This window comes from Aedes albopictus, chromosome 2 (assembly GCF_035046485.1).
Source record: "Aedes albopictus strain Foshan chromosome 2, AalbF5, whole genome shotgun sequence".
Lineage (NCBI taxonomy): Eukaryota > Metazoa > Arthropoda > Insecta > Diptera > Culicidae > Aedes > Aedes albopictus.
In genome coordinates this window covers 399,730,964-399,750,858 of record NC_085137.1, presented here as the reverse complement: position 1 = coordinate 399,750,858, position 19,895 = coordinate 399,730,964, and the positions used below count along the sequence as shown (strand labels likewise).

Sequence of the window (19,895 nt, the reverse complement as noted above, 5' to 3'; positions counted from 1 at the left end):
AGCAATGTGAGGGGACCCATACAAAGGTAATCTTGTATGATCTTTCGACCAGTGCACCCATCTGCTCCCTTATTTTTGTAAGAAAGTAAGATGAATGCTTTACAGGTTTCATCGACCGGAGTGCCTCAATAGAACTAAGACTATCCGAGAAGATGAAGAAATGGTCTGCGGGCATGTTTGAGATCATCCCCAAGGCGAAGTTGATTGCTGCCAGCTCAGCAACATAAACCGAACAAGGTTCCTGAAGTTTGCGGAAGGCGGTGGAGTTTTCATTGAAGACACCGAAACCAGTGGATCCATTTATGCGAGACCCATCAGTGAAAAATCTCTTACCGGAATTGACATTTTGGTACTTTTCGTTAAAAATGCGAGGAATAGATATACATCGAAGTTGATCTGGTATTCCCTGAACAGCTTGTTTCATGGACAGATCGTATTTAACAGAGGAACTGTCATTGGTGAAGTGTACACGAGGAGGATTATAACCTGGGAGGCTTATATCAGATGACATGTAGAAAAGATAGATTCTCATGAATTTTGACTGGGTGTTCAGACTGAGCATTTCTTCGAAGTTTTCAATAACAAGTGTGTTGCTCACTCCACACTTGATAAGTAACCTTAGCGAGAGCTGAACAGGAAACTTAGCTTGACATTGTCTTTAGGGATTTTCTTTCCGAAAATGAAAATGCTAACGCAGTGGAGCACCGAGTACAGGTTTCAACATGCATCATTTAATTGAATTAAGCCAAATTTTTCTCGAGTAAATGCAGCATAACACATGCAGATCTTATCCGTTCCTCTACGGTATAGTTTAAAATTTATACAACACTGACGATACAGTATATATTGGTAGGTCGAAGGGAGGAAAACGGTTGAGAACCTAGCGAAAATTTGTACACAAACGATTGCGTTCAATGCGCTACTTTGTAAGACTGATTTGTTTTTGTTTCTGGTTTTCTAAAAACGTATGAGAGAAACGCTTATCTCTAATAACAATGTCGCTTACTATTTTCGTTATTTATTTGTTTTCACTGATTTTTAATTTTTTTTTTTTTTTCTTGATTGATATACTGATACGAGATTAGCGGGTCGCTGCACCGTTAATGTTAGAAACACCTTTTGCTTTAGGTTCAAGATATAATAGATTAATACTTTATTTGCGACAATGTTCACTCTATGTCGCTTCTACACTTTCAACGAGAGTCAGAGGATATAAACAGCCGTTTTAAAACATCATGTTTCGTTAAAGCTAATTATGCAACAAAGGTCATTTTGGCCGGTTAATGTACGTTGGAACTTACGCTAAACATTCGTTGAAAAAATAAACTTCTTTTGATCTTTCTTTGTTATTACTACGCATATCGACGGGACACTTTCTTTCCATCATCTCTCTCAGCCTGTGTGAGAGCGCTTGCATCAAATTGAATGCTGATCTGCTTCAAAATATGGATCATAATCTATGTGCTAGTTATAAATATACTTACTAGTAACAATAATCGTAATAATAGCAGCTTCCTCTTTATCACACAACCCAACCCGCGCTCGCAAGGGACTAGAGAGGATGCACACTAACATAGACCACCTTCCTCCTCTTCATCCAGGCCCGATCCTGCGGCAGGTTTCCCACCCTGTTCAACAGAGAAAAAAGTATTTTTTTTATTGTTCAAGTAGCTTAGAATTTGAGTCTTGACTTACCTCGGCGGCATTGCCACTGTTCGGAGACACGTACGAAGCGGCGGCATTTTCGATAACGTTAGCCTTCGGGGCAACGGCCACTCCCTTCGGCAGGGGTAAATCACGCGCCAATCGAGCATACTCGACGTCCATGTGTCGGATGAAAGGCGAGGCCAGAGCGCGGGCAGCCAACTCGGGGTCCTCATCATCGTAGGCCTGGAATCGATTTGGTTTTTAGCTGCTTGTTTCTCAATGTGTTTCGTCAAGAAGATGACCTCAATACAATAATTGAATTTTATTGGAATTTCGTTACCGGGACTCGGGAAGAAAAACGAGAAAACTTCTAGAACAAGACCTTTATTTAAACGCGACTATACAGCACAAAGTGCAAACTTAAGAGAGAGAAAAAAATCAAATTCAGTCGTGGCTTACTACGACCTTCTAAAGTTGGTTGCTAGGCAACGAGCTGGGTGGCGGCCCAGGGTGGACAGTGCAACCAGAATAGCCGAATGCTGCTTCGATAACACCCCCTCTCAATCCGATATTCCGAGGCGGCGTCCAAGTTGTCCCAGTCGTCCAGCATCCATTGGTTTGGTGAAGAGGTCTGCTAGTTGATCTTCGGTTCTCTTTTTTTTTTTTTTTTTTTTGCTAGGTTTCTAGCTGCACTCTGAATAGAGTTGAAACCTCTACACTAGACCCGAAGATAGAAAAGAGTACGTAATCTTTCAGAAGCAGTTTGCCAGCCGTACGCGGAAAATGATATCCATTAAGACACTGTTGCAACTGACTCAGAAAGTTACGGTAGAAGATTGGAAAGTTTTAAATTGCTCAGTCAGTCAGGATTTTCCTATGTAGTGTTATGGTCACACGGTTTGTGTTTGTCTTCTTGTTTGATTTTGTGGTATGGTTCAATATGTTTACTTCTCGTTAAATCAGTTATCGTATGTTTGTTTTTTTTTCATCGAATCAATCGAACCCTGTATGTTAAAATATAGTCGATCTTGTGTCAAATTGTTTTCTTGATTTCGCTAATCGTTTTCTACTTCTCTGTGTTCATCTCTTGTATCCTTAAATTGTCATCGGTCCAAAACCCACAGAAACATGTAACTGAACTTCTGATATTTTTCTGTTGTCGTCATAATACCATCTAAGAGATAAACAAAAATACGCCAAGTTGGTCAGTTGATTGCAATAAAATTTTAAAATAATAAAGATTTTTCATCCCGCTACAAATACTATGAAAAATATTCAAATTCGTTCAATTGTCCTATTGGTCCTACCTAGATAAACCATGTCATTTTCTCAAGCGTAGCCTAGAAATGTCAACCTAGTCATACACAAGTAACGTTGTTCAGTTAATAAAAAGCTGTCAGTTTTTGTCCAAAATGTCACGTCGAGCGCATTGACGTCAACAATGCGTTTAAGTGTTCGCACGTTAGCTTCGAATCTATCAGCACAAGTAAGTGCTGCAAATCTCCTTCCCACTATTGATTCTTCGGTCGATTTTTATTGCTTTATTTAAAGAAAATATGACCAACTAACATTGCAAAAATTCGAAAAAGCGACTATGACATTAATTAATTACTATTAAAAATCAACCGAGAAACGTGGGAAATAGAGCCCAAACAATATTTTGAAGTCAGCTGGCTGTAAAAGGTTCCAAAACCTGTTACAAATCTTATAATACTTTTATTAGGATTTGTAACGATCATCAAAACCTTCTCAAATCCAACCAACTTGGAACTATTGCTTGGGAATAGACTCTACTGAGCCCCGGCGGTTCCTCCTGTTTATCGAGCATGTCTGATGCATATGATCAGCCATACTCCATCTGCAGCAGCCGGTTCGTGATGAACCGTTGGAGGCGCATTAAAGTGTTAAAAAGGTGATATGTTTCACTAGAGAACACTACATTATAATAATCAAAATGAAACTCCTTCACTTTAATACCGTCAACCCCTGCGAACTTGGCCAGGGTGCTAGTTGATCTTCGGTTCTCACATACTTAATCCTCACGTTGCCGTTCGAAATGTGATCCCGAACGAAATGATGCTTCACGTCAATATGTTTGGATCGTTTCGATTCGCAGTTCTTGACCATTCCAATACAACCTTGGTTGTCCTCCTAGATTGTAACCGGACTTGAGTTCTTCAATTTCAGATCATCCAAAATACCAGACAGCCATACAGCTTCCGATACTGCCGAGCTTAGGGCGATGTATTCGGCCTCGCTTGAAGAAGTAGCTACAGTGGTTTGCTTCTTGCTTGACCAGCTGACAAGATTGCCAAAAACGAAAAAAGCAAACCCACTCACCGATTTACGATCTTCGATGTCCGAAGCCCAGTCCGCATCGACGTAGCCCACTAATGGTTTGGCGGATCGTACCTGCTTGTACTTCAAGCACCTCGCTTTTGTCCCTTCGATGAAGCGGACCACCCTCTTCAGACTTTGTCAACGTTGTGTGTTTGGCTTCTGTTGGAATCGTCCTAGGAATCCTACGAAGTAACAGATATCCGGCCTGGTGCACAGCATCACATACATCAACGACCCAAGAAGTTCTCGATAGGGATGAGCCGTAGGGTCCCCGGCTCGGGCAAGCTGTAGTCCTTTTTCCATCGGAGTTTTGACCGGATTGCAGTCCACCATCTCGAAGCGCGCCAAGAGCTTGTCCACATTTGGTTCTTGTGACAGTCGCATTCTTCCACGCCTCACATCGTAATCCAAACTCATGCCAAGGAAATGGGTGACTTCCCCGCAATCGGTCATCGCAAACATCGCTGTCAGTTGTCGTTTCAGCTTCACGATGGTCTCTGGTTTCCTTCCGCATATCAGCAAGTCATCCACGTACAAAACGACATAGATTTCGTCACCGTCCTGAATCCTTGTATAAAGGCAATAATCATGCCGGGATCGTAGCCCAATTTCAATAACTTCTCATTGAACTTTTCATTCCAGCATCTAGGCAACTGTTTCAATCCATAGAGTGACTTGAGTAGCTTGTAGACCGTATTCGATGGCGCCTTCACTCCGTCCGGGACGGCCATATAGATGTCCTCCTTCAGTTCGCCGTAGAGGAAGGCCGTTTTGACGTCCATGTGGTGGAAGGAAAATCCCAGATGGATGCCCGCTGCCAGCACTGTCCGGATTGTGGCAAGCTTAGCCACGGGGGCAAACGTCTCGTCGTAATCCAGTCCATGTTTCTGGAGGAAGCCCTTGGCGACAAGCCGCGCCTTGTATCGTACTGGATTTCCACCGACATTGTCCTTGACCCGGAACACCTGTTGTGAAACGATCTTTGCTAATGGAAAGGGGCATTGATCGGACCGGCTAGCAACATAATGTACGCCTCAAAAACTAGATTGTGTGCAAACATTTATTACAAACAAGTACAGGGTTTTCATGTCTTCAATCCTACTGTTCCCTACTTCTGATCTAAGGCCTTCATCTCTACATGCATTTTCGGGCTTCTTCCGCACTCACTTTCTTCGTGGTACTCACGCGCTCAGCTTCCTATCCGCTTCCGGCAGCACATCGTCGGCTCCTCTAGCGCCAACCTCGCAGGGTGCTTTTGCTCCGCCGTCGCGGCTTAGAACACCGTTGTACAGGACCGTAGTTCACTCCGCGCACTCACACGATGATCGTTCCGGTTCGCCTTGTTTGCGCGGCGAAAGGATGTGGGATTGCGCGCAATGTCCCTCGCTTTTCCCAATGGTGGGCCGCGCGATTGTGCTCGCGTGATCAGCGTCTTCCCCGGCGATCACTGTGCTCCGATCACGTGGACCACGGACTATCGTGGTACCATTCGACGAACTCTGGCTTTGGAATTATGGCTCCTAACCCCGAATTGGGTGACCACCAAACTGCAAAAAGGAAAAAGAGCCTTCCAGGGGAAGGCTCTTTCTCTTGTTTTTCGGTTGCGACCGACGTCTGGAGGATTCCTCGTGACGAATCAGGTTAGGTCGGAATTTGCGCAATTCCGCCGGGATTATTAGCTGCACTCCGGCTTCCGGCCTCCCAATATCGCTGCTCCACCTTTAGGGCGCTTGTTGCACGGTCAGATTCGGAATGAAAGGTTTGAGTGCGATCAGCCTTGCGGTGGACGGGATTCACGAGCCCACCTTCGAGAATTGCGGCGTGCCCCCGTGGAATCGCTTCTAGAGCACGGTTGTTCTTGCCACTTCCTTGTTCGAGCGATGCGGATTCCGACCTTCTATTACCGGGTTCCGTTGCTCCACCTCGTTATTTGCAATATCGGCGTTCTCCTCGAATGGCTGACCTGGGATCACTACTGCCGGTCTTACCACGCTGGCCGTCACTCGATGTCGTGCAGTATGCGTGCGGGTTTTATTTTCCGCACCGTCAGCAAGGAATCAGCACCGTTTTATGTGTTTCCACGTGCTGGTTTGTGCCCGCAGCGTTTGCCAGCGGCTCTTGTGGTGGCACCTGTTCGACGTCCGAATCCACTCTACTGTGCTGGTGTCTTATTGCGCTCGACTTGTGCAGCGGAAGTTTTGTTGTCAAAATCGTTTTGCAAGATAATTTCGTTCGGCGCTTTTGCCTTCAAGCGAGAGCCCTTCAGAAACTTGTTTTTGCTCACATTCGGTCTAGTACACACTAGTTCTGGTGGTTTGCACACATCTCAAAAATCAACTAAACAGCTTAATTAATACCTACGTAACACACCCACTTGGCCTTAAGGGGTTTCACGCCATCCGGGCACTTGACGAAGCGCCACACGTTGTTCGTAGCCATCGATTGCAGCTCGTCCTGAACTGCACCAAGCGATTCACGCCGGTCGTCACGGCGCATGATGTCGTCATAGCACATGGGAACATCAGGAAGCCGGCGCTCCCGTTCGCTGCGCCTCGACACCGGCTCACTAAGAGGTTCGTGTCTTTCAATTTGCGAAGGGAGCGCATCAGCTGGTTCTTCCTCGGGATCAGCAAAAACGTCTTCATCCTCGGTTGTGTCACCAGCAGCCTCCTCGCCACCGGAATCGCTTGCAAAATCATCATGTATGGTGGCGCCGACTTCATCTTCAGAGATTTGGGCCCATAACCTATTGGAATTTCGTTACCGGGACTCGGGCAGAAAAACGAGAAAACTTCTAGACCAAGAGCTTTATTTAAACGCGACTATACAGCACGAAGTGCAAACTTAAAGAGAGTGAAAAAAATTCAAATTCAGTCGTGGCTTACTACGACCTTCTAAGGTTGGTTGCTAGGCAACGAGCTGGGTGGCGGCCCAGGGTGGACAGCAGTGCCGGATTTAGGCCTCGGGGGGCCCGGGGCAAACTCTATAAAGTGGGCCCCCAGAATCAAAGTTTCGAAAAAATGAACCATACAATTACGTCTATTTTCTTAATCTTATGTATTATTATATTTTTAATGTTTATTGTTTTAGGCCTAATATTGAAAACTTCTGATTTCTGAACTTCTCTAAAATTCCGACAAATTGAAAATTATACGAACATTCAATTTGATATTTGGCTCAAATGTCAAAATGCTAGCGTAAATGATATCTTGTTCAGATAGTACATATATTTTTGTTTACAAACTTAGCGTTCAGTTAAAAATCTGCTAAAACATGGAGCAACTTTATTTGAGATTGCACGAGATCGACGAGTATATCAAGATTCAGATTATACAAAAATAAGTCTCTTGGGAGCAACTATAGCAATAAATCTTAATATCTCCAGAAAAACTCAACATAAAGATATGGAAAGCTACTGTTTCGAGGACACTTGGTTCTTAAAATTAGCCCTAACTCCCAAATATCTCCAGAATTCATTATCTTCTCTTCCCCATGATAGCAACGAACTGATGCAAATGATTATTAGGCATTTGTTTTCAGATTCAGAGTATAATCATAATCAACAGACGTTTGTACAATCATTGTGAAATAATAGATAAATTTGTGAAACTATTGAAATTTATATATATGTACAATTACTCTCAAAAGCTTAATCTTTCATGCACTCTGCTTAGAGACACTTTTTGTAGCAACTTGCAGTCATGGAAAAGTGTTTCCATTTGATAAGAACTTTCAAGGGCTTTTAGAGAAAATCGCGTATTTTTAAATACTGCACCAAAAATTATGAAACTTTTGATTTTGAATTATTCTTAACCTTCCAGGACGTGCGCCGTCAAGCATCTGAAACTGCACGGCGCACGCGCTGTATACGACGAGCGAAGTTTTTTGGTAGTGTTGTATTTTTTACAACGGCGCGCACGCTGAAGGGTTAAGAGAAAATCCAGATAAATGGCCAGAAATAATTAAGATACATTTAGGAACCCAATTATAGGTTCTTTTGTTTATGTGACGTCCTCACTGGGACACTGCTTCTCACCTTAGTGTTTCATGAGCACTTCCACAGTAACTGTGGAACTGTCATTAACAAAGAGTTGCCTTTATCCATGACCATTTCGTATGTGTATATCGTGTGGCAGGCACGAAGACACTCTTTACCTGAGGAAGTCAAGGATTTTCCTTTACGAAAAGTTCCTGGACCAACCGGGAAATGAACGCGTCACTCTTAGAATGGTCATGCTGAATATCCACGCCTTAACAGCTGTGGCTATAGGGGCCCTGTTTAAAATATGAACGCCCATTGACGTGAATTTTATATGATTTCGTTGAAAAATATAAATTGTATTTCGGATTCTTGGGGGGCCCCCTTCATCGGGGGGCCCGGGGCACTTGCCCCCTTTGCCCCCCCTTAAATCCGGGCCTCTGGACAGTGCAACCAGAATAGCCGATTGCTGCTTCGATAACAAATTTTCATTCTGGAGGTGAATGAAATGTTAGACCGAAATAAAAATCTTCACGATTTTGTTACCCGACTGCCGAAGCCGAAGTGGTAAACGCTCGGGTATTCATTAAGGGAAATATTGATGCTGACAGGTTCGGTTTTCGACTGCCCCAGGATCTTTTTGTGATGAGCAATTCTTGACTCTCTTGGGTATAGAGATTCATCGTACGGTATAATAACGCAAGATTGTTAATTGACAAAGAAAGCTCTCATTTGATAGCTACCCTTCGGAGCCGGGTTGTTTTACCTTCGCTGGCCTAGAACACGTTTCTTATGCTCGGTTTCATCGCTGGGGTCACATTGACTCATTCCGGCTCCAAAGGGTTAAATAGGTCTACAGGGGAAGGACAAAATGATTGGGACAGAAACAATGTTCACTTTTAAAAAAAAAGTTGAACTAGCTGTAACTTTTCGAAAAGTGCATCAAAAATATTCATTTTTACTGTAAGTTAGTCAACTAGTTGTCTGTCAATGGTCCAAATTTGAAAAAGATCGGGCTATTCTCTACGGAGTTATAGAAAATCGTGGAAAATTTATAATTATCCGATAGCCAACTTTGAGCTGATATATCTCCGGCTCCGGATTCAATTAACCGCATGCAATGAAATTCTGACCATTTATGGCTTATATAATTTTATGAAAAAGCTATGAAAAACCTAACTCAAAATCCTTAATACGGAAAAAAATAATAACGATTAGATTATTTTTCTAATACAACACCAAAGTATCCAAAACTTCAACATCGTTTCAAAATTCAAGATGCAAATTATAGCTCATTTAATTTTCCTCTAATGGACTTATGTATATTTTTTTTTAAGGAAAGTAACAACATACCGCCATACCAACACCGGAAGAGATTTTTGCGCAGCTCAACGAAAGTGCGGTATTCAGCATCATAGACCTATCCGATGCATCTGCAAGTCGAAGTAGATGATGAATCCAAGAAGCTGTTCACTATTAACACCCATATAGGATTGATCCGTTTCAACAGACTCGCACCGGGAGTCAAGTCAGCTCCAGGAACCTTTCAGCGGTTGATTGCAGATATCCCCAGAATACGTTCGTTCATCGATGACCTGATCGTTTTCGGAAAGAAGTGGAAAATCCCATGTAGAATCTCTCAAAACGCTGCTCAGCCGTTTGCAAGAATATGGAAAAAGCTGGAAAAATGCAGATTCAACCAAACAGAAATCGGATATCTTGGACACTTTGTTGTCCCTAATACGTCCAGATCCTGAGAAGTTGAAGACCATCGCATCAATTCCACCACCATCGGACATTTCGGAGCTTCGATCTTTCCTTTCTCGGAGCTTCGATTTCTACGGAAGATTCGTTCGAAACATGCACAACCCACGACATCCAATGGACACGCTTTTGAAACAAGGAGTCAAATGGGAGTGGAACTCTAACTGCTAGCAATCTTTCGACGAATTCAAGAGGATTCTACAGTCCAACCTGCTTAACTGTACTCATTATGACTGCAAACTACGGATAATTGTGGCAGCAGATGCATCCAGCACAGGAATCGGCGCGGTTATTTTTCACAAGTTTTCAAACGGCAGTTTGAAAGCAATCCAACATGCTTCCAGAACACTTACACCAGCGGAAACAAGTTACGATCCACCGGAAAAGACGGGACTCGCTCGAGTGTGTGCTGTTACGAAATTCCACAAATATTTACTTGAACGAAGTTTCACGCTTCAGACGGATCACAAGCCTCTACTGTCGATATTCGGCTACAAAACGGTGAGTCGAAAAGGAGAGCGTCCAACATAGCTCTGGTCCTAACAAGTTCCTATCTCATGCTTCCACGGGTCAAGCGATGACAAAGACCGCCAGCTAAGAGTTGTGTGCTTAGCTGGTAGAGCAGCCTGGGCACTGTTGTCCTTCTGACTTCAGCTAGATTGAGTAGGTACGTCTCGAGCGTCTGTTCACCAAGGAGGTGCGGCTCAAACAGCGTCTGTTCTGGCATCCAGCGGCTGAGTATGAAATGCTCCTCCACCGGAAGCTATACCTAAGGTGACAGCCCCACCACGGTGGATAGGGGACCTTAGGCTAACAACCTACTGTCTCCGAAACCCAAAAAAAAACGTTACTGAAACCGAAAATGAAAGATTACGAACTGATGCAACGGCAACGACTTTTAGCGCGAAACAACGGACAAGAATTGGAACTTGGAATGTATTAACCCTAGCCCAGCAGGGTAAACTGGCACAACTAGTCAATGAGGCATGCCATATGAAGCTTGAGATCCTAGGACTGAGCGAAGTCCGTTGGCCGAGCTTTGGAGATATTCGGATACAAGAAAGGAATTCTTCTAAAAACCGCAAGTCGGCTACAACGATGGGCACTGATACGCTGATACTCCTGAACTATGATTTCTAGATCGAACATGTGTCAACAAACGACTTTGACTGTGCGGACATACTTTCCAGACTCATCAACCGCAGCACTCGACAGGAAGAAGAATATGTGGTTGCTGCAGTTACTCTTGAAGAAGACATGTCAAGCATCCTGTCAGACACTGTAAGTGAAGGTACCAATATCGTTTGTTGCTCTTCAGAAAGCTATCAAGTCAATTAAAACTCTACAGCAGAGTTCAAGGTACATTCAAGAAGAATAGCCAAACAGTACAGCTGAAATTCCTGATCCAGATGTTGTTTGTTACTACCAGAGGCGTCTGATCAACGGCTGTGTAATGTTCCACGACAGGGTAGTAGTTCCAGACATGTTCAGACATCAAAATTTGAAAATAAAACAGTTCCATCGTAGACATCCAGAAATAGTCAGAATGAAATCAATCGTTTGAATCGTTTCATCTACTGACCCGGTATCGAAAAGGACTTTGAGGACTTCGTCAAGTGGTACACACCCTGTTCTACGGCTGGAAAAGGCCCTACGAAGACAACACTTGAATCGTGGCCTGTTCCTGCCAAACCGTGGTCGCGCATCCACATAGAATACGCAAATCCTAAGATGGTTTATACTTCCTGCTTCCTGGTGATAGTCGAACCGTATACAAAATGGCCAGATGTCTACACAATGCGATAAACAGCATCAAAAACAACGATCAAGCTACTTAACCAGACGTTTTCAATATTCGGCGTTCCGGAAACCATCGTTTCGGATAACGGGACACAGTTTGCGAGTTACGAATTTCAAAAGTTCTGCGAAAACTACGACATCATAATCACATTCGGGCTGCACCATACCACCCTCAATCTAATGGCTTGGCAGAAAAATTGGTGGATACCCTCAAGCAAAGTCTGCGAAAAATTCATTCTGGAAGAGAAACCATAGAAAAAGCTCTACCAATATTTATCGCAGTAGCGTTGGTCCTTTCAAATCTCCTGAGCAGATGCGATATATCCTATTTTGCTGCAGAAGGGATTTAATTATTTCAAACATGTTTAAAAAATAGGCTGATCAGATTTGTCCCGTTTAAATACGGAACATATGTTGAAAACTCTACGTAAAGTAAATAGATGTCCAAAACACAAAGTGAATGTTGTAAACAATGCCATTTGAGCTTGATATAACGAAAAACATGGCCAGAAGGATGCACAACGTTCAAGTAGCAAGTATTTGAAAAAATCACCTGTCTCGTTAAATTCAGGACGGATGGTTAGCCTAGTAAAAAACTACTTGTTTGCAGTTTTGCTACAGGGTATACCTATTCCCAAATCCTGGCGGAATATTACTGTAAATTTTATTTCGAAAGTGGATTGAGCATCGTATGAAGAAGCAACGAATTTCATACCTATCAGTTTGACCTCCTGTCTTATGAAATGCTTAGAACGCATTATCGATCATCACATCCGAAGGGGGCGCTCAAATCGCTTGAAGTTTGTATGGGATAACTTGGCCAAATGCAGAAATTTTAAGTTTTCGAATTTTGCCGCTAGGTGACGCTGTAAGCGTTCAATAATCAAACCCTTTGGCATTATTGTAGGTGACTATATGCCAAAACAACTTTGTCGAAGACCGCGAAGTGATCCGACGGCTGTGAAAAAAGTTATACCCTAGGCAAGGTGAGGCAAAGTTTTGAGATTTCATTATTGATATTATTCCTTTACATGTATTGGAAAAATAACAATAAAGTTTATCCCCATTTTACCTAGGGTATAATTTTTTTCACAGACGTTGGATCACTTTGCGGTCTTCGACAAAGTTGTTTGGCATATAGTCATCTACAATAATACCAAAGGGTTTGAATATTGAACGCTTACAGCGCCACCTAGCGGCAAAATTCGAAAACTTTAAATTTCTGCATACATTTGGCCAAGTTTTCCCATAAAAACTTCAAGCGATTTGAGCGCCCCCTTAGGCTCAACCGATTTTGCTCAAATTTTGAACGTAGCTTCTGGGAGTCCAAAAAAAACTGATTGAGGAGGTAAGACTTGGCATTTTCCGAAATTTTTGTTTTTCATATAAGTGTGGGCCACCTTAATCGGCACCCTTTTTGACCTGATGCAAAACGCTCTTTAGGTAGTTGCTGAGGGGGCTGATGTCTCCGGTAAATCAGAGTAAAACATATATTGTTCTTTTCACGGAAAGACGAAACCGTAATGGCGTTCGACCTTTGCGTCTCTGTGATTCTGAAATCAGTGAGATCGAACAAGTAGGGTAAGAAATCAAACTTTGAACTACCGCCAGTCGGGGTGACTTTGGGCCAAAAATCAAGAAAGATGTTTCGCTCAAAATACTAACATTTATTAAAGTGATTATCAAAAAGCTGATACTATATGGTAAATATAACTTGCGTTGATCATCCGCTGTAGGAAAATGTCACATTTTGTTGATTTTCCATTAAGAAAACGTGATGTGAATATCATGGTTAAGCGTACTGTACAAAATCGTTGTTTTAAAATGCCCAGTAGAAAACAGCTGAACATCGGACATGTAATGAACTGCTGTTTCCTAGATATATTGGGTAGTTGTTTTGAGAAATAATATAAGTTTTCTATGTTTTTTTATGCTATTTGGCATGAAAAACTTAAGCATTCGAGCTGTAGTGCAAATAACTCATTTTGGGGGTGACTTTGGGCCTTATAAAAGCAATGCAGTCAGTACTAGAACCCTACAAATGTGAATTAAAACAACTGCGAGTATTCACATTATTCTATGCATGAAACGGCGTTTGTTTTAGAAATAAATGTAATATTCATGCTAAATTAAGAATGCACGCATATCAGTTTATAGGTAGATGATGAGGAAATATTTCTTTAGTCTTTTGAGAATGCTGGTTGGAGTAATATCCAGGGGATAGCGGATGTATTGTAATGGATCAATGATCGTTTACAATGAATGTGGTCAAACTTTCACGTTTGTTTGTCTGTGGTGTTATTTTAAAGTGACTAGACACTGATAGGTTGTACGCAAGCAGCTATACATTCACTAGTTTTGATTTGCAAGCGATATTTTCTCACATTGAACTTTTTTTGATTGAATTTTAGTGTTTGGCCCAATGTCACCCCCTAAAAGGGGTGAAATTGGGCCAATTTTAATTACTCTATATTACTGTCAAATTTAAAGCTGAAGCATTTATACTTTAAACAATCCTAAACAGTATATAAATGAACGTGTCTACCGAATTCAACAATGATTTTGAGCTAAAGTATTGTTGTAACGACATACGAAGGGATGGACTATGCAGTTTTGGCCCAATGACACCCCCACTGACGGTAGTCAAAATGTAATCTTAATTTGAACCATTTCGAAATTCATTAAAACGACGTACTTTTTAGGCAAACATTGTCCCGAAAAAGATGTTAAACAGTTTTCCGTAATATAACCTGATAACATGGGCTTTAAAAGCATTGAAAAAGCGATTTTGTCATGGAAAACAGGCAATTGAAAAATCACTATGATTTCACCAATTTCCCCCCAGAGAAAGCACATTTTCGGTGCACTCGTACAGCTCATGCGTTGTATCACACGCAATATGTGAACACGTCGAATGAAAGCTCATTTATCGCAGAATCGACCAATCGAATAACATTCCGCATTATTTTTTTATTTTTTTTTTTCATAGTGATTACGGCGGTAGCACACTGTGCTTATGTTCTAACACCGCACCCTTTCCCTACGTTTGCTTCTATGAGCCTCTATTTTTGTTTCAACACACAGAAGTACGTAGGCATATCGTGGCCCAAGTCGACACTGTTTTGGCCTGCGTTGAGCAAAAATAGTTTTAATAAAAGTTTCCCCTTTTTTCTTTTTGTCAATTGTTTTTTTTTGTAGTATGGTCCATGTATTTAGTTAGGTTCTTGTCAATTTGTCAGTTATGTACTCGAAGTAGATCTCCAATATGTAGTCAATAAGTCAATTAAGTCATTCTGATTTGTTCTATCATAGCAGCTTTAGTCTTTGCTTTATTGAAGTGTAGTTTTATTGGAAATATGCTGAATATCGTTATTAAAAAGAGACGTCTGGAACTGTGTCCTGCTAGTTGTTCCATCATGCACATACGCCATGTCTTAATAATGCCTAGGAGATTAACGAAAACACGTGTGTTCGGTCAGATGTCCATTACGTAGTCAGTCAAGGAAAATAGGTTTCTTTATTGTTTTTTTTTTTTTTTTTGCTAGGTTTCTAGCTGCACTCTGAATAGAGTTGAAACCTCTACACTAGACCCGAAGATAGGAAAGAGTACGTAATCTTTCAGAAGCAGTTTGCCAGCCGTACGCGGAAAATGATATCCATTAAGACACTGTTGCAACTGACTCAGAAAGTTACGGTAGAAGATTGGAAAGTTTTCAATTGGTCAGTCAGTCAGGATTTGCCTATGTAGTGTTATGGTCACACGGTTTGTGTTTGTTTCCTTGTTTGATTTTGTGGTATGATTAAATATGTATTTCTCCTCGTTAAGTCAGTTGCTGTATGTTTGTTTTTTTTCGTCGAATCAATCGAACCCTGTATGTTAAAATATAATCGATCTTGTGTCAAATTGTTTTCTTGATTTCGCTAATCGTTTTCTACTTGTGTTCATCTCTTGTTTCCTTAAATTGTCATCGGTCCAAAATCCACAGAAACATGTAACTGAATTTCTGAACATCTAAGAGATAATTAAAAATAATTCGTTCAATTGTCCTATCCGTCCTACCTAGATGAACCATGTCATTTTCTCAAGCGTAGCCTAGAAATGTCAACCAAGTCATACACAAGTAACGTTGTTCAGTTAATATGAAGCAGTCAGTTTTTGTCCAACATGTCACGTCGAACGCATTGACGTCAACAATGCGTTTAAGTGTTCGCACGTTAGCTTCGAATCTATCAGCACAATTAAGTGCTGCAAATCTCCTTTCCACTATTGATCCTTTGGTCGATTTTAATTGCTTTATTTAAAGAAAATATGATCAACTAACATTGTAAAAATTCGAAAAAGCGACTATGACATTAATGAATTACTAATCAAAATCAACCGAAAAACGTGGAAAATAGAGCCCAAACAACATTTTGAAGTCAGCTGGCTGTAAAAGGTTCCAAAACCTGTCACAAATCCTATAATACTTTTATGAGGACTCGTAACAATCATCAAAACCTTCTCAAATCCAACCGACTTGGAACTATTGCTTGGGAATAGACTCTACTGAGCCCCGGCGGTTCCTCCTGTTTATCGAGCATGTCTGATGCATATGATCAGCCATACTCCATCTGCAGCAGCCGGTTCGTGATGAACCGTTGGAGGCGCATTAAAGTGTTAAAAAGGTGATATGTTTCACTAAAGAACACTACATTACAATAATCAAAATGAAACTCCTTCACTTTAATACCGTCAACCCCTGCGAACTTGGCCAGGGTGCGAACTTGGCCAGGGCATTCCGCATTATTTGTCATAAAATTATCAAATTCAAGTAATTCTTACTTGGAGAATGTTATCTTAAGTTGAACCATTTGTAATCAAATCTAAATTTGAACTAGTAAACGGGGGTGAGCTTCCAGTGTTGGCCGGCAGACTGCGCTAGTGGTTGTTTTGTTTACTCTTGGGGGATGAAAAATTTCAAATTTAATTTCCAAGTTCCTGAAGAGTTTAGAACATTCTTAGTTGAAATTCCACTGCCTTATGAAAAATAGTTATGGGAATTAGCAGATCCATGTGTTTTTCTATTGTTCAGCACGAAATTGGCTGTTGTGGGAGATGCTCGAGCTGCTGCCGCCAGAAGTTCAAATTAAGATTAAAATTGGTTCAAATTATGATTACAATGGTTCAAATCAAGATTAAAATAATTGTTGACAAATAGTGGAATTTTTCAATGAAATTCGGTGCAAATGGTAGAAACTTTTTACCACTTAACAGAAAGCTTAAACCCGTGGCTTCCATGTACATAAGATTTTGCTGTAGTAAATTATTTCCATGTGGGAGAAAAAATCACTCAAAATTTGCGCTACTTCGGAAAACCGCAATTTGGTTCAACTTTTGATTACCTACCCTACAAGTACGTTGGAGAAATTCTTGATTTCAAGCTTTCCTGGACACTTCATATTAAGGCGAAACTGAAGGATTCCCTCACTTTTTGGTTTTTGATTTTTTATTGAATAACGAAGCAATATTTTCAAAATCGGTTTTCGTACACATGTAGAGGATGGATCAAGGTATCTTCTGTTTTTTTTTCGTGGTGCAAAATGCTTTTTGTTTTTGCAAAAACCATTTTTGAACGAAATTTCACAAAAAAAAACGGTTTTAGAAAAAATGGAAAACTTTTTCAACAAAAATTCAGAAGATACATTGATCCATACTCTACATGTGTACGCAAACCGTTTTTAAAAATATTGCTTCGTTATTTTTAAAGAAATCAAATACTGAAAAAATGAGGAAATGCTTCAGTTTCGCCTTAAGTTCAGATTCAAGAAAGCTTGTATGGTCTTCGAGCAATGCCGACGAACTTTGGTACAACTTGGGATATAATACCCAAGTATATCACATGGGTTTACACGACTGTTTTTCGACCAATATTGGCCTATGGATGTCTTGTGTGGTGATGAAAGGGCGAAGTGAGAACAATTCAATCAAAATTAGGCCACCTCCAAAGGATATGCTTAATAGCGATGTCTGGAGCTCTCTTTAACTCCCACGACAGCGCTCGCAGTTCTCTTTGACATTGCTCCATCATACATTCATCTCAAACAAGAAGCACTTTCTTGCACTTATTGCTCATCAATACTTGATTTACTAGAGGAAACTCCCGTAAACCGCAAATCAACACACGCCTCGTTGTTTCCACTTTTGGTGAATAGGGACAAAAATGTCCTTGCTCCAAATGATCTTACAAGTGTTTGTATTTTTTCATAAAGAATATTTTCCACCAAATTCCCTTCCCGGGAAGAGTGGACATCTGGTTATCTGGAGAGAAGTATTTCAGACGATGGCTCACTGATGGCTCCCTTCTCGAATGTCGAGCAGGTGCTGGTGTCTACTCTCGTGAGGTAAGGCTACATCAGTCTTCCTCACTTGGTAGACACTGCTCTTTGCTCCTATGTGCGGAGTGCAAACAGCATTTCAGCAGCACGTAATGGACAAAGTAATTACTTGCCATTCTTCCATCGCTGGAAATGAATTGGATTATGAGTTAGTTCGCACTAGAGCATCACTTGACTTCATTGGCCTTGAGCCAGCCATTCCGGTTTCAAAGTGTTGAGTAAAGATTCAGATTTACACCTGGGCGGCCACCCAGTACAAATAATATTGGAGTCATGTCGTCAAACAAAATTGTATTGTACTGAGCCATCTTCAAGGGTGACGAACATGACCAAGTATCTTACAAATCCGTCAAAGCAGAATCGCAGCATGCTGGTCAAAGCTATCATTTGCCACTGCCGACTCAGCTATCACATGGCGAATATTCAGCAATCTGATTTATTTTAATGTGGTAGCTGTGAATCCGATTATGGAACTTCGTATCATTTGATATGTAACAATCCGAAGATGGTGTTCTACTATACGCTCGGTGTTGGAGTAAAATTACTTTGTAGTCTACAGGGCATCCTACATTGAACTTACCTGCAGCAGCGATTCCAGCGTCTGCACCTCTGCAGCGTCGCAACAATTGCCCCACTCTTTGAAGGCTTTCTCCGCCGCGACGTAATCCCCTCGTGCCAACTGCACTAGCACCAAAGCCACAGCCAGCCGTCCGATGGCCGCTTCCGACCCAACCTGCTGGTGCAGACCAATTTCACGCCGAATGGCATCCGCAGCTTGGTCGTACATTCCCAGCTTTACCATGATTCGAGCCACCTTGCTGGCGTATTCCGCTCCCTGACGGGAGGAATCCTCAATCTGGAAGTGTGATAACTCAATCAATGTTTGAACTTTGAGCAATAGACAAGAACTTACCGTGGCCACATCCACTGCCAGTTTGTACAGCTGCAGGGCGTCCTCCGGGTTGGTTCCCTCCAGAATCTTAGCGGCCTTGTCGAGCGTGGCAGCGCCGGACTCGGGCGATCCATGCTGCTGGTAGAGGTTGCAAGCCTTCTCGGCGTACTTGCGAACCTCGGCCAAATTGTTCATGTCCTTGCAGATCAGGATCACCTGGTCCAGGCACTTGGCCGCGTGGAAGATGGCTCGATTCTGGCGGTGACAGTCGGATGCCTTTAGCAGACACTCCTTGCACTGGTCCAGCGCTTTCGCATTCCGGAAGCAGGTCGCTGAAAGAAACAGATGCAGGTTCGATTAAAAATTCATTTATACCAGATAGAAACCGTAATTATTTTCCACTCACCAGCTTTGTTATACTCATCAGCAGCGAAATCGTAATCTGGCCTCCATTTGAGCAAAGACGTTTTCAAACTTTGGTTTCGAAGTGAATGACAAAATCCCAGCAGCAAAAAATGTGTACCGAAGGTAATTGAAATATAATGAGAATATTATTAGAAAAATCTTCCTTTCCGATTCCTAAACAAGGGAAGTTGATAAAACAAAAAAAAAAAACATCATCGATTTTATCCCCACACACGCACTCATTGTGAAGGGAACCTCCCCTTCTCCATTACCTTCCTCATCGTCATACAACCAGAATGAAAAAAGAAGTGACGAAATGGGCCAAACCTTTTCTCAGCCTGGCGAATATGTTCTTGAGCTTCTTCGATTTTGCTGGACATTATTGCACTTGCCAGTAGGCCTCTCCGCTAGTGGTCACTTCAGCCAGGTAAACTGTAGCGAAATCCGCACCAATCGATGATTGGAAAATTGCACAAAACTTGCTATTGAATCACTTTCCTCAAACACTCGATACAAGAGCAGCTATTTTCACCAACTCCAATTTGACACTGTGATGTGACAATCATTCGCCTCTCGCACACCGACACCACACCAACCAGCCTGAAGTCCTTTTGCTTTTATCCCGCAGCCAGTCAGGCTGATGTTGTCGTTTTGTTTGTTTGATTGTGTGTTTTATCAATGAAATTTACACTT

The 19,895-nt window shown here is 41.8% G+C and overlaps 1 protein-coding gene across 1 annotated transcript; it reads right to left on the bottom strand.

The window, feature by feature from the left end:
• Window positions 1-709: 709 nt before the first annotated feature.
• Window positions 710-19,857, bottom strand: LOC109408016 (gamma-soluble NSF attachment protein). Its single transcript, XM_019681233.3, has 6 exons — window positions 19,530-19,857; window positions 19,204-19,271; window positions 18,819-19,129; window positions 18,486-18,761; window positions 1,696-1,890; window positions 710-1,628 (listed from the first exon to the last, which is right to left on the bottom strand). Exons 1-6 carry the CDS (start codon window positions 19,580-19,582, stop codon window positions 1,569-1,571), a joined length of 963 nt encoding a protein of 320 aa, XP_019536778.2. The 5' UTR covers window positions 19,583-19,857; the 3' UTR covers window positions 710-1,568.
• Between the last annotated feature and the right edge of the window lie 38 nt (window positions 19,858-19,895).